At 37.6% G+C, this 14,876-nt stretch overlaps 1 protein-coding gene across 1 annotated transcript in view; it reads left to right on the top strand.

Annotated features, from left to right (window-relative positions):
- The first annotated feature begins 1,410 nt into the window (after positions 1-1,410).
- Positions 1,411-14,876, top strand: part of TMCC1 (transmembrane and coiled-coil domain family 1) — a 191,412-nt gene continuing 177,946 nt past the window's right edge. The window contains exon 1 of the mRNA XM_047095890.1: positions 1,411-2,110. Within this exon, the coding sequence (XP_046951846.1) occupies positions 1,544-2,110 (567 nt within the window). The 5' untranslated portion in view covers positions 1,411-1,543. The remainder of the gene's footprint in view (positions 2,111-14,876) is intronic.

Raw genomic sequence — 14,876 nt, 5'->3', positions numbered from 1 at the left:
AGTATCCTTTAGTTCACAGTTCACTCTTACATTCCAACTAGTTTATGCCTTCTAGATTGCTACTTGGTGGCAAGGAGTCTCCATATCCCCAGAACATGACCCCCATAGGGCCTTACTAGTAGTGACTTAGGCTGTTCAAAGTACTTGGTAGTGTAGGGAGTTTCAAAGCTCATTGAACAAAAAATTGAGGGAAAATAGGGAAATAAAGAACATCCTATATCATATTTTGTCCTCAGGTTCTGTGCATTAATACAAACTTATATATTTGCAGAACCTCAATACAAAAGTACTGTTTCTTTCCATTAAATCTCATCCCTACCATCTCCTTTCCTTTTTTTTTTTTGCATGTGATTTCCATAACCATGGCAGTTTTGCTGACTTTACATCTCTTAGTTTCAGCTTCCTTTTAATTTCCTGCATTTAATATTGGTGTGTGATTGCATTTTAACCTTTCTTTTTCTCTACTCTTCCGTCTACCCAGTTACTGTGTTACTTCGTTGCTTTTAATTTGTGTGGATATGTGAGAAGCTTCTGTCAGAGATGACACTATTCAAAGAAAGGGATTTCTTTGAATCTCTTTTTCATAGGGTAGGGTGGGGGTGGGGACCAACTCCCAGCTGTTCAACACTTGTCCATTTGAAATGTAAACTGTCTTGCTTCTTGTTCCCCACCTCTGGAGTGACTCTGAAGCTCTCTTCTTGATAGTTGGTACAGGGCAAGGCTCTAGTTTCTGTAGAGACAGATTCTGCCTGGATCATTTGCTCATATGGTGCCAGATGGTCCTTTGTGTTCAGCGGAGAATTCAACTTGCAAGATTTTTGTTTCCATTTTCTTCTCAATAAACACCCCTGTTTACCAGTGACTGATGAATATGATTGGTAACAAGAAATTTCTCTTTTCCATTAAAATCCACAGTTAGATTGGGATGTCCACTTCTCACTATTATTCTTTGAATTTACTTTGCTGAGTTTCAGCATATGGACAATTAACTGTGGTTGTGACTGAAAGGAATTAAATTGCCTTATCTAGACTGTACGTATGAATGGTCTGTTCCTTCTTGATTTCCCAAGTAATGGCTGTTCTGTAAACTATTATTATGGTTTCCATTCCAAGATGACTCCTCTGGTATTCAGTTCTTCATATGTTGAAACCTGTAGGGATTTTTTTTTTTAACATTGCTATTTTCATTTGCTGTGTACTTATTTTTAGCTTTTTTCCTATTCTAGAAAATAATCATTACCCATTATCTAGAAAACTGTCTTTTAATCTTCTGATTAAAGATTGCTTAATGATATTGCCTGTTTGTTTGGCTAGTGGCATGTTTTTTTCTTTAACACTGAAAATTCTGCATGGACTTATAATAAGATGCTCTTTTCTTTCTTTCTTTGCTTTTCTTCTTTTTTTTTTAAGCATTAGATAGGCATGAAGCCTCCGTCTCACAGCTGCATGTGTAGTTACTGTTGAAGCAAATGCCTACCTAATTTGACAGTCTTGGTGTGTTTAAAATTTTTTGAGTTTGCAAATAAGCATATTAAATCTACTGATGGAGCCTTCGGGCAGTGAACAGTTATATGAGGACCCTGATCCTGGAGGCAAATCCCAAGATGCCGAGGCCAGAAAGCAGACAGAATCAGAACAGAAGCTGTCTAAAATGACCCACAATGCTTTGGAGAACATTAATGTGATTGGCCAAGGCTTGAAGCATCTCTTCCAGCACCAGCGCAGGAGGTCATCAGTGTCTCCACACGATGTGCAACAAATTCAGGCAGATCCAGAACCTGAAATGGATCTGGAAAGCCAGAACGCATGTGCTGAGATTGATGGTGTCCCCACCCACCCCACAGCTCTGAATCGTGTCCTGCAGCAGATTCGAGTGCCACCCAAGATGAAGAGAGGGACAAGCTTACATAGTAGGCGGGGCAAGCCAGAGGCCCCAAAGGGAAGCCCCCAAATCAACAGGAAATCTGGCCAGGAGATGGCAACTGTTATGCAGTCGGGCCGACCCAGGTCTTCATCTACAACTGATGCTCCAACCAGCTCTGCTATGATGGAAATAGCTTGTGCTGCTGCTGCTGCATGTCTGCCAGGGGATGAGGCAACTATAGAGCGGGTAAGTCTGCCAGATTTCCTTTTTCTGTTAACTTACTGTTCTTTATATCTAAGACTCTCCAAACTTCTTTTTGGTAGCTAAAAAGAGATAGCAAGGACCTCAAAGTTGTGGCAAAAAATAGGTTTTTTTCCCATTAAATACATGGGATGAATAATACTCATTCTAGCTAATGAATGGATCCCTATAATTATATTCCTATTTGCTTCCTAACATATTGCTATGTTCTGTTTATTTTACCCTTTTGCTAAAACCTTCAGTATCTTTCATGTGCCTTTTGTGTGTTAAGGGCTCAGTTTTATGGTAGAGGAGCAAAGATGATTCTTGTTTTGGTTTTGCACATGAATTGACTTTCTTACATTAATGAAGGCAAGAAAGTTCTAGAATCTGGGTTTGTCTGCTTAGCATGGGAATATACCAAATTGGTTATAATTTTCATATACTGTGCCACATCATCAGCATTCAGTATACATTTTGCATTCTGTCATAAAGTGCATGCATTCTTATAATTTACTCTTAATAAACAGGTTTTTTAGGTTTGCCTGGATGGGAGAACTAGGCTTAACAAATTTAAGGGGAGCTCTTTTCATAAAACTTAGTTTTATGAAAATAACTTAGTTAAGGCACATAGTAGAAATAGTTCTGGTAAGGTTTGAAAACTTAGGTACATGTAGCCAGGCAGGTAGTAACAATGAGTGAAGTCATGTTATGGGGCTAGGACAAAGTGGAGAGTACAAGTCCTGTCTAAAGGGGCAATGTCTTCTTAGCTTTAGCTGATGGTTGTGATTTGGGACTGTGAGCCCAGTCTTGCCAGGTCTTCTGATTTGAGAAATTTGAAAATGAGTTTAGTCATTTCCTGATTTTTAACCTGTTAGTATAGAAGCCAAACTGAACATATTTGTGGGCCAGGTCTGCCCTATAAGTCACCATCTTGTTGTGTTTTGGATTTATTTTTATGTATTCCCTAAGTTTTAATGATTAATCAGTCTCACTTTTATACTGTGTCTGCTTCTGGCACAGGCAAATTTATTTTACTGAATATTTAGCCTGGAAATATAAATATTGAATCTAGAACCTTTAAACCTCTCCATCTAAATGTGACATTAGAAACAAATGAGTAAATAGACAGTAGATCATTTTAAGAAGTTAAGCCTGTCTGAATAACATATTCACCAGAATAGCAATCATCAGAATAATGATTCACATCATTAAAATTAAAGGTATAAATGAGGAAAATAATATAAATTTATGTGCATAAAGTTACCTTTTTTTTTTTTTAAATGTTTATTTTTGAGAGAGAGTGTGAGCGGGGGAGGGTCAGAGAGTGAGGGAGACATAGAATCTGAAGCGGGGCTCGAATTCATGAACTGAACCATGAGATCATGGCCTTAGCCCAAGTCAGACACTTAACCTACTTAGCCACCCAGGCGCCCCCATAATAGTTATCTTTGAAATAAAAAGGACATTTGGTCATTGATTATACAATCTAGTTGACAATAACTAACAGTGCAACTATATAATTTGTCTTAATCTGTACCAGAGAACACTAAGAATTTTTTTTTTTTACTCGTGATTCTGTGATTATAGACTTTTATGTTAAAAATTAGGGGCGCCTGGGTGGCTCAGTCACTTAAGCATCTGACTCTTGATTTTGGCTCAGGTCATGATCTTAGCTCAGGGTCAAGATTGAGACCTGCATTGGGTGTGGATCTCTCTCTCTACCCCGCCATGCCCCTCTGCCCTTTCATGTGCACCCTCCCCCCACTCTCAAAAAAAAAAAGAAAAAAATTGTAAGTAAAGCATATTGTGTGTGTTTATATTGCTTTAGAAAACTTCATAGAGAGCCAGGGGGGGAACATTTTTAATAATTGTTTCTTTAATACATGTATTTACAGAAAAATCCACCGATTTTACTTCATTGTTTTATTTTAATCCCTGTGTAGTTAACAGTATAGTGTTAGTTTCAGGTGTACAATATAGTCATTTCAACAATTCCATATATTAATACTACTCATCAAGATAAATGTACTCTTAATCCCCTTCATCTGTTTCATTCAACCCCCCCTACCCACCTCCCCTCTGGTAACCATCTGTTTGTTGTCTATGGTTACGAGTGTTCTTTTGGTTTGTCCTTTTTTTTTCCTTTAATCATTCATCTTGTTTCTTAAATTCCACATGTGAATGAAATGATACAATATTTGTCTTTCTCTGACTTATTTCACTTAGCATTGTATTCTCTAGATCAATCCATGTTGTTGCAAATGGCAAGATTTCATTCTTTTTAATGACTGAATAGTATTCCATTGTGTATATGTACCATATTTTCTTTGTCCATTCATCTGTCATTGGTTACTTGGATTGCTTTCATAATGTGGCTATTGTAAATAATGCAGTAAATATACAGGTGCATATATGTATTCAAATTAGTGTTTTTTGTATTCTTTGGGTAAATACCCAGTAGTGCAATTACTGGATGCCGTTGTGGTTCTATTATTAATTTCTTGAGGAACCTCTACTGTTTTCCACAGTGGCTGCACCAGTTTGTATTTCTACCAACAGTAAACAAGAGTTCCTTTTTCTCCACATTCTCACCAATTCTTTAGTGTTTTTGATTTTAGACATTCTGACAGGTGTGAGGTGATATCTCATTGTGGCTTTGATTTGCATTTCCCTGATGATGAATGATGTTGAGCATCTTTCCCTGTGTTTATTGGCCATCTATATGTCTTCTTTAGAGAAATGTCTGTTCATGTCTTTGCATTGTTAATTGGATTATTTGTATTTTTGGTTATATAAGTTCTTTACAGATATTTTGGATACTAACCCTTTACTGGATATGTCATTTCCCATTCAGTAGATTGTCTTTTAGTTTTTTGTTGATTGTTTCCTTTGCTATGCAGAAGTTTTTTGTTTTGATGAAGTGTCCCAATAGTTTGTTTTTGCTTTTGTTTCCCTTGCCTCAGGAGACATACCTAAAAAAATGTTACTCCCACTGATGTCAGAGAAATTACTACCTTCTAGGATTTTTATGAAAACCCACCAATTATTTTTTTTAAGTTTTGTTTTGTTTTTACTTATTTAAGTATTCTCTATACCCAATGTGGGGCTCGAACTCACGACCCTGAGATGAAGAGTTGCACACTCTTCTGACTGAGCCAGTGAGGTGTCCATGCAAACCCACCAATTTTAAATATACAGTTGATTAGTTTTAAAAAGGTGTGGTCATAAAACAGTAGTCATGATGTGGAACATTTCCATCACCCTGCACTGATTTCTTATGCCCCTTTGCTGTAGTCTGTCCTATTTTCTCTAATCCTTGGCCTCTGGCTACCACTGATCTACTTTCTATTACTATTGTTTTGCCTTTTCTAGAATTTATTATAAGTGGTATTATACAGTATGTAGTCTTTTGTGTTTGGCTTCTTTCATTTAGCATAGTGCTTTGGAGAATCAGTTGTTGCATCATTCCTTTTCCTTGCTGAGTAGTATTCTGATGTGTATCTATTTGTTTATTTGTTCCCTGGTTGATGGACATTTGGATTATTTCCATTTTCTCGCTATTAATAAAACTGCTATAAACTTTTGTATGTAGGACTTAATGTTTTCATTTCTCTGATTCATATGGTAAATGTGTCTGCCTTGTTTTAACTCAAAAACACTTTTGACGCCCAATGTATGTTTTTTTTTTCCCCATGCTGACAACCAGTTCTGACACCAACTGGGTGTCCTACAATTCAATTAAATTCTGACAGTAACTCGTTAGAGTTAATGTAGATCTCACTGTTAAAGGACTTGGTTCCACTTCAGATGTCAGTTGGAAGTCTCAGGTTCCCACCTGTGCTTCTGACCAACCAACTATTTATTCTACAACTCCCTGTTCAGGTTTGGTTATTTACTAGAATGGCTCACAGAACCCAGAAAGGCACTTTACTTACATTTATTGGTTTATTATAAAGGATACAATTCAGGACCACCAAAGTACAACAGCTGCCTAGGGCAAGGTAGATGGGGAGGTTTGGTGATGCACAGCTTTTGTGTCTCTCTAGGTACACCACCCTCCCAACACATAGCGTCCACCAACGTGGAAGCTCTCTGAACCATGTCATTTAGGGAGTTTTGTGGCAGCTTCATTATGCATGTACAGTTGGTTAAATCACTGGCCATTGGTGATTACCTCATTTCCAAAACCTCTCCCTTTCCAGGAGGTTGAGAGGTGGGGATGAAAGTTCCACTCCTCTAATTGAGCCTTGGTCTTTCTGGCACTCTGCATCTATCCTAAAGCTATCCTGGGGCTACAAGTCATCCAATTAGCACACACTCCAGAAATCCAAGGGTTTCAGGAGCTCTGTGCCAGGAACCTGAAATGAAGACCACGTATATATTTATCACGATGCATGTTTAACTTACAAAGTGACTGTGCCATTTTGCATTTCTGTCAGCAGTGTATGAAAATTTTAGTTTCTTCACATCCTCATCAATATTTGGTATTGTCATCATTTTTAAATTTAGCCATTCTAGTTTGTGAGTGGTATTGCATTGGGGTTTTTAATTTGTATTTCTCTAATGGCATGAAAAGATTGGTAATATTTATTTTTTATGCAGTTGGTAAAGATTGGCTGGTGATTTTAAAATTTTTTTTTTTTTTCAACGTTTATTTATTTTTGGGACAGAGAGAGACAGAGCATGAACGGGGGAGGGGCAGAGAGAGAGGGAGACACAGAATCGGAAACAGGCTCCAGGCTCTGAGCCATCAGCCCAGAGCCTGACGCGGGGCTCGAACTCACGGACCGCGAGATCGTGACCTGGCTGAAGTCGGACGCTTAACCGACTGCGCCACCCAGGCTCCCCTGGCTGGTGATTTTAAAAAGAAGATTATTTCTAAAAATTGATGTTAATTATTTCTAGACATTTAAGTGATCTGACAATTGTTCAGAATTAGCAGAATAGTCATTCATTCAGACAGTTTGCTATTTGCTTAGTTAACACTTGCTGAAGAATGGACTTCTTATAGTTTTAATAATTTTATTTATAATCACCAGTCTGGGAGATAAAGCTCATGTTATTCATGTGTAAAATCAGAATGCAGTAAAATTAGTTGTGATTTATAAAATTTGACTAGATTTTTTATTTGCTTCTTAGAAGTTTAGGCTACATTCTCTTTGTGAACAACAAATTGGTGGAACCTAAAGTACTCTACTTACCTTCTTAGCCAATATAATTGGGTTTATATTATATTAGCCAATATAATAGTTTGTCACTTAATCAAAAGTCAGTTGAAGTTTTTATTATCAAAACATGGTATGTATGTATTTTGAGTATTTTACTTTAACTTAAAACCAAGGCCTTAAAATTTTAAAATATAAACCTACTGATTGGAGTTTTGTACCTTTCTTGCACTCATTGCATGGATTATAATTTCTAGTTTTTAAGTTTTTATAAAGTGGAGTGATAACCTGGTGACACTTGTGAAGCAGTGTGGGACAGCCTCTTAGATTTTAATCTCTTGAAAGGCTTTGCCCACTTTAAATTCGTTTTTTTTTTTTTTTTAACGTTTATTTATTTTTGAGGCAGAGAGAGACAGAGCATGAACGGGGGAGGGTCAGAGAGAGGGAGACACAGAATCCGAAACAGGCTCCAGGCTCTGAGCTGTCAGCACAGAGCCCGATGCGGGGCTCGAACTCACGGACCGTGAGATCATGACCTGAGCCGAAGTCGGCCGCCCAACCGACTGAGCCACCCAGGCGCCCCTTAAATTCGTTTTTAAAAAAGCAATGTGCTTTTCTTGAGTCTTTCCAAAGCACCTGTGTTTTCATAGAAATAACAAACCCTTTTATGCTCATCTGATTGGTTTATGTAGTATTTAATTAAATTATTTAGTTATAAATGAATATAACTTAACAAACTGATGTAGCAGCTTAAGTGTATATGGGAGTGTACCATAGTGTACCAGCCATGAACACTGATTATCCTGTGAGGATAAAATCTGCGTGGCTTTCAGAGAAAATGAAGTTTGAGAATGATATGGCAGGTTGGTTAATTAAGTGGAAATTAGTTTGGAGAGCTTCTATTTTATTTTATCTTAGTATGAGAGATTGTTTCAAATTCCAAATATGGGTGCCTCTATTTTTGTGTTGAGGATGAAATGTTTTAATACTGGTGGTAATTGTTTGAGTACATTGATATCTGTGTCCCATTTAAGTTAACAGCATTATTACAGACTTGCATGTACATGTATGCATGTACAAACATAACCCTAAGACAAATGTTGAGTTGATTTTCCAATGTAGCCATTGTGTTTTGAAAGCCAGCTGCTTCTGCCTTAGCCATCTGCCACTTAACAAGTCTAGTTTTAAAAGTAGGTTCTTGGCCTTTAAGCTAGATTCCTTTTTTAAATTCAGATTTGGCAGGTATTTATTTGTGCCTAATATGTACAAAGCATGGCTTTGACCTAATGATGGAAATGAGACCTGGTTGGAACAATCATGACATGTTGAACACAAAGGTTCTTGTTCCCTTCCTTTTTGGATTTACCAGTGTCTGTCTTTTTCCCACATAAAAATTTTGTTGACATATCCAGTGTCCTGCAGTTACATCATTTAAAGGGTCATCTTCAAATCCACAAAAGCAGTTTTTTTCTGTAAGTGCTTTGTGATTTGAAAGTCATAAAGTTAAATGTTTTGAATTTGAAAGAAGCATGCTTAATGTAGAAAACATTGAACATACAGAGTAAAAGAAGGAAAAAACAAAAATAAGTATTGTGAATATTTTGGCATGTTTTCTCTATATACTACTTACTTAAATATGCAAAATACATAGAACATTTAAATTTAGTTCTTTTAAGATTAACATTTAAAAATAAAACTAGAATCTTACTAAATGGACAATTTTGTATCCTTTTTTATTAAAATTCTGCCTTGAGCATTTTTAGATATCCATAAATATTCTTTTTTAGATTTTTACTGATTGAGTAATATTACAACATATTTTGTTGTAATACCATAATTTATGGTAACTTTTTTATATTGAGTTGGAGATAGAGAAATCAAAATATTTAAATTTCCTTTATGTAGAATATATGAAATATTTATTTTTATTTTTTAAATTTTAATTTGAGAGAGAGAGTGCATACATATGAGTGTGGGAGAGAGGTGCAGAGGGAGAGAGAGAGAGAATCTTAAGCAGGCTCCATGTGTCCCAGCGCAGGGCTCAATCCCACAACTGTGAGATTGTGACCTGAGCCGAAATCAAGAGTTAAACACTCAACTAAGTCACCCAGGCACCCCTGAAATATTTATTAATCAAGAAATATTTGGGAGTGGTGATAATGATAGCTACATTCATTGTGTGCTTATTATGTAGCAGGCAATATATTTAAACACATTATATAGTTTTCTCATTAATTCTAAAACAGCCCTATTTTTTTCTGCATGAAGCAGCAGAGGCATAGAGAAGTTAAGTAGGCCCATGGTTTCACTGCCAGCATGTTGCACAACTAGAGTGTTTCAGAACTTAAATACTAAATGCAGGCATTTACATTTTGATTAGATATGTTTTAATAACATCTGTATTCTAGGCATTATTTCATTCAAAAACTGCTTTTACCTACCATACCAGATGGTCTCTCCATTTTAATGTGCTGGACATTGGTCTGAGTATTTGGGAGATACAAATGATGTACTTTTTCCTTCTGTACTTTAAAATATTAGCTTCATTTGTATGTATAATACAGAAACAATCAGTAATTGGCACTCAATTTATGAAAAGTCAGGGTAGCATTTCATACATAAGATGGTCTTATTTTAGATCTTTCTGAAATCCTTTAGATTTTTAAAAATGGCTACTAAAGACTTTTTCTATTACACCTACTATTCACCTTTAAAGTTCTCCCGAGGATTTGAAAACTTTCAGATCCTAGACTCAGTGAACTTACAGTCTAGTTGGAGATACAGCAAACAGTATAAAAGTTATCTGTATGATAAATGGTATGGATAAGTTGAGAAGATGAAAGATCCTTCTAGTTTGGAGTGAATACAAAGCTTAGCGGAGGAAGTGGAGGTGGGCGCTTTGATTTGGGTCTTGTAAGAGAAATAAGATTTAGATGTGTGTGTGTGTGGGTGTAGGAGAAAGGATTATTTCAGAAAGCGGAATGATACAAACAAGACAAATGCATTTACTGGCAGGATAGTTAGGAGAGTGGTCAAAGAAACATCGTGTCAGCTGCCTCAGGTCTTTTTTGGAATGAGGTAGGGTATAACTTGTCTCTCTTTTTTTCTTTCATATCATCTGTTCAACATATTTGACCAAACTTCTGAGTGTCTGTTACATGTAAGATGTTCTGAAAAATGCTGTAGTGGATATATAGGTACATAACACTTGATCCCAGCTCTTAAGATTTTTAGAACTAGCAGGAAAGAGAATATGTACCCATAGAAGAAAAAAGTAACTTAGGAATTTTAATAAAGCACTTTGACATGAAGTATCTCACTTGATCTTCTTAGTAATTCTATGAGATGGTAATGAAGGTCCTTATTGTCATTAATTCACAAAGTAGGAAACATAAATGATTTCAGGGTCACACAACTTGTAAATAAGGAGTGAAGCTTTTGATTTCTGTAGGCTGGTCCCCTTTCTGTAATACTCTGCCGCCTCCACATGTAATACAGGATACAATGTGATAAGTGCCACAAGCAATATAAAAATGTGTATTTAGGGAAGGAGTAATTAATTCTGTCCAGAGGATCTGGGAAAGCTTTGAAGGAAGAAGGACATTAGGTTGTTGATGTGGGTAATGAAGACTGAGGATCTCCTCTAAGTTAAAGACTTTTGGGAATGAAACAAATTAGTGTTTTCTAGTAAACATACACTCTTACAAGGAATCTTATGGACTTGAATAAGACCTCTGACATTTTGGCTGATGTATTGAGAGAAGGCCTAGAACTGTCCACAGGGCTTGCAAGAGGTGCCACATCTTAGTTTTGATATCCCTCCCAACACCTAGTAGGACAACATTTTGCATACAAATATCTCCTGCAGAAATAGCATTTTAAGGTATTTTTTGAATAATGAGCAAATCCTTTTCTCTGCATCTTAAATGTTGTGTCCTTTGGAGTTTTAACCATAGCCATACCACTCTTTTCACTCTTCTGTGAACTTAAATGCTGTCATACTTTCAGTTTCTACCAAATATTGGTCTCCAACTGGGCCAGTCCTGTGATCTTCGGAATTAGTTATCTCACTCTCTGTTGGTTATCTGCATAGGTAATTCAAACTCATCATTTCCAAAATTAAATTCATCATAATCTCTCATAAACCTTTTTATCTTCTAGTATGTTTCCTGTCTCTGTTGTTTCCAAACTTGTATGAATGCAAAAGAAATCATTTAGGACACTAGTTGAAAATACAATTTTTATGCCCTATTCTCAGAATTTCTGATTTAGAAGGTCTGATATGGAGCTTAGAAAACCGTGTTTTTGTTTTTGTTTGTTTTTTTAATGTTTTTATGTATTTTCAGAGAGAGAGAAAGCAGGGGAGGGTAGAGAGGTGGAGGGGAGAGAGAATCCCAAGCAGGCTCCACATGTTAGTGCAGAGCCTGATGTGGGGCTTGAACTCATAAACTTTGAGACCATGACCTAAGCCGAGACCAAAAGTCGGATGTTGAACTGACTGAGCCACCCAGGTGCCCCCAAAACCCTGTGTTTTGTTTTGTTTTTTTTAATTTTTTTTTTCAACGTTTATTTATTTTTGAGACAGAGAGAAACAGAGCATGAACAGGGGAGAGGCAGAGACAGAGGGAGACACAGAATCTGAAACAGGCTGCAGGCTCTGAGCGGTCAGCACGGAGCCCAACGCAGGGCTCGAACTCACGGGCCGTGAGATCATGACCTGAGCCGAAGTCCTGAAGTCGGACGCTTAACCGACCAAGCCACCCAGGTGCCCCTCCAAAACCCTGTTTTTAATCAAGGCCTCAGATGATTCTAGTGCAGTAAGTCCCATGAGTTTGAGAATCACTAGATCTGACTTTCTGGAGCCACCAGTCACCCATGTTGTCAACCTTAGCGTTATTCTGATCTCTTTTACTCCTCAATCACATGATCCTCAAGTTTGTCCCTATTGTCCATTCCTAAGTCAGTGCCCTGGTTTGGGCCTTCAACTGTCTCATTGCTCTTTCAAATTCTTTTTTCATGCTGCATGTAGCTTGTGAGGGCTATCTAAAACAAAGCAAATGGTGCCATTTCCACTGCTTAAAAGTCCTTCACTGGCTCCACGATTACATGAGGAGTAAAGAAATTTCCTTAAAATTGCATGCAAGGCCTTCTAGCCCATGTGGACTTCTTTACCTCATGCCATTCCCTGTCACATACAGAACCTAGCATTTGTTTCCCACCCTTTTTATTCTTCCTTTAAAGTTTTCATATTTCCAAATTTTGGTTTATGTTTTAATCATTTATTCAGCAAATATATATTATCTAATATGTGCTAGGCACTGCAGATATTATGATGAGCAAAAGCAGATGTGATTCTTACTCTCATGGAGTTTATAATCAGATGGGGACGCATATTAAACAGTCATTCAAACAAATTAAGTTTTCAACTGTGACATGTGCTACTAGAGTCTATCATAGAGAAATTTGACCTAGTCAAGGAAGTCAGGGTATGGCTTTCCTGAGGAGGTAACAGAGCTTGTAAGGATAAGCTGAGGTTTATTTGAGATAGCTGAAGTGCAGGTACAAAGGCCCTAAGAAGGCGGGGAGGTTTGCTGAGTATGAATGATAGAATGGCAGGTATATATACTTGTGTATGTACATATGCAAGTGCATACTGGATAAGGCTGGAGAGATGGATAGGTGCAGTTCATACAAATGTTTGCAGATAATATTAAGGTGTTTTTCTCCCACTTAAGAGGGATGAGTAGCATCAAAGCATTTAAACAAGGTGTGTGTGGGGGGGGAGCACTATATCAACTTTGTGATTAGAGAATACGACTGTGCTTATAGAATGGATTGGAGTAGGTTCAGACTGAATACAGGTAGGTGAGCCAGAGGGCTATCATAGCAGTCCAAGTGAGAGAGGACAGTAGTTTAGATCAAGGAATTGATGGTAGAAGTGAAGACAAGAGTTACCTGAGGGAAGGGTATCTTTTTTTTTTTTTTCCTTAAGTTTATTTATTTTATTTAGAGAGAGAGAGAGAGAGAGAGAGAGAGAGTGTGTGTGTGTGTGTGTGTGTGTGTGTGTGTGTGGGCACAAGTGGGGGAGGGGCAGAGAGAGAGATAGAGGGAGAGAATCCCAAACAGGCTCAAACCCATGAACTATGAGATCATGACCAGAGCAGAAGTCAGACGCTTAACTGACTGAGCCACCCAGGTGCCCTGAGGACAAGGTATCTTATTCACATTTGAATTCCCTGTGCCCAATACTTCTGTCCTTGGTTTATGTGTTCAGTGAATTAGTGAGTAGTAAATAGACATGGGGAGCAAGAAAGGAAGTCTAATTAGTGAGTTTGAAAATGCACATGGTTGGGGAGCCTGGGTGGCTCAGTCGGTTGAGCATCCGACTTCAGCTCGGGTCATGATCTCACGGTCGTGAGTTCGAGCCCTGCGTCGGGCTCTGTGCTGACCGCTCAGAGCCTGGATCCTGTTTTGGATTCTGTGTCTCCCTCTTTCTCTCTGACCCTCCCCCATTCATGCTGTTTCTCTTTGTCTCAGAAATAAATAAACGTTAAAAAAAAAATAATAATAAAAAAAAAGAAAATGCACATGGCTAAATCTTTGAAACAGAGTAAGCTTTTATTCAGTCATTCATCGGTATTTATTAAATACCTACTATGTACCAGACAGTGTCCTAGGTAGTTTGGATACATCAGAAAACAAAACAGTCAGAGATTTCTACCATTTTGGAGTTTACTTTGATTGAAAGAGATTGAATACAATAAATACAACAAATGAATTACATGTTATGTTGTGAGATGAGGAAGTATTGTGCAAAAAAATTAAAATGAGATAACAGAGATCAAGACTGTATGAAGGGGAGGTGTAAAGTGGGATGATAAGAGTAAGCCTCATTGAGGAGGTGACATTTGAGTGAAGATTTGAGATGAAGGAGTTACTCATGTGGTGGGCTACCTGGGGGGTGATAAATATTCAAGGCAGATGAAGTAACCTCAGGGTGAGAGTCTGCCTGAATGTTAAAGGAATAGTAAAGAGGCCAGTGAGTGAGCGCAGGACAGTAGTAAGAGATGAGGTCAGAGAGGTCACAGATGGTCAGATCAGGTAGAGCTTCATAGACATTGTAAAGATTGAACAAGATGGGGAGCCATTGGTATTTCAAGCATAAGAGTTATAATCTTATTTTTTAAAGAATCACTTTGGCTGCCATGTGAATAGACTACAGGGAATCTAGGGTGCAAGTTAGGAGTCTGCTGTAGAATCTAGGCAAGAAATGATGATGGCTGAAACCAGGGTCTTAGCAGTCTTAAATAGAGCAGTGAGAGAACTCAAAGCAAGAAAATAACAGTGGTCACTTTGAAGGTCCCAAGTAGAGTTTCCCTAGAAGGCAAACGGAGTTGATTATTAAGAAAGGGCTTCTCTATGAAGAAAGGAATAATGAGCCATGAGGTAAATGTTATACAACAGCATAAAATATCTTCGAAAAACTATTAGGTTATTGCAATAGAAGACCCAGTGAAAGAATGAGACTTGAGAAGATGGCTATTGAATGTGTGTTTTCACTATAGGCTAGAGATAGGCTGTGTTTCAAAGCAATGGTGAGATTC

Source organism: Lynx rufus, unplaced genomic scaffold (genome assembly GCF_022079265.1).
Source record: "Lynx rufus isolate CCGP_SWC_20201006 ecotype Redwood Valley unplaced genomic scaffold, mLynRuf1.p SCAF_4, whole genome shotgun sequence".
NCBI classification, from domain to species: Eukaryota; Metazoa; Chordata; class Mammalia; order Carnivora; family Felidae; genus Lynx; species Lynx rufus.
The sequence above is the reverse complement of the archived record's forward strand: the minus strand, read 5'-3'. Positions and strand labels throughout refer to the sequence as shown.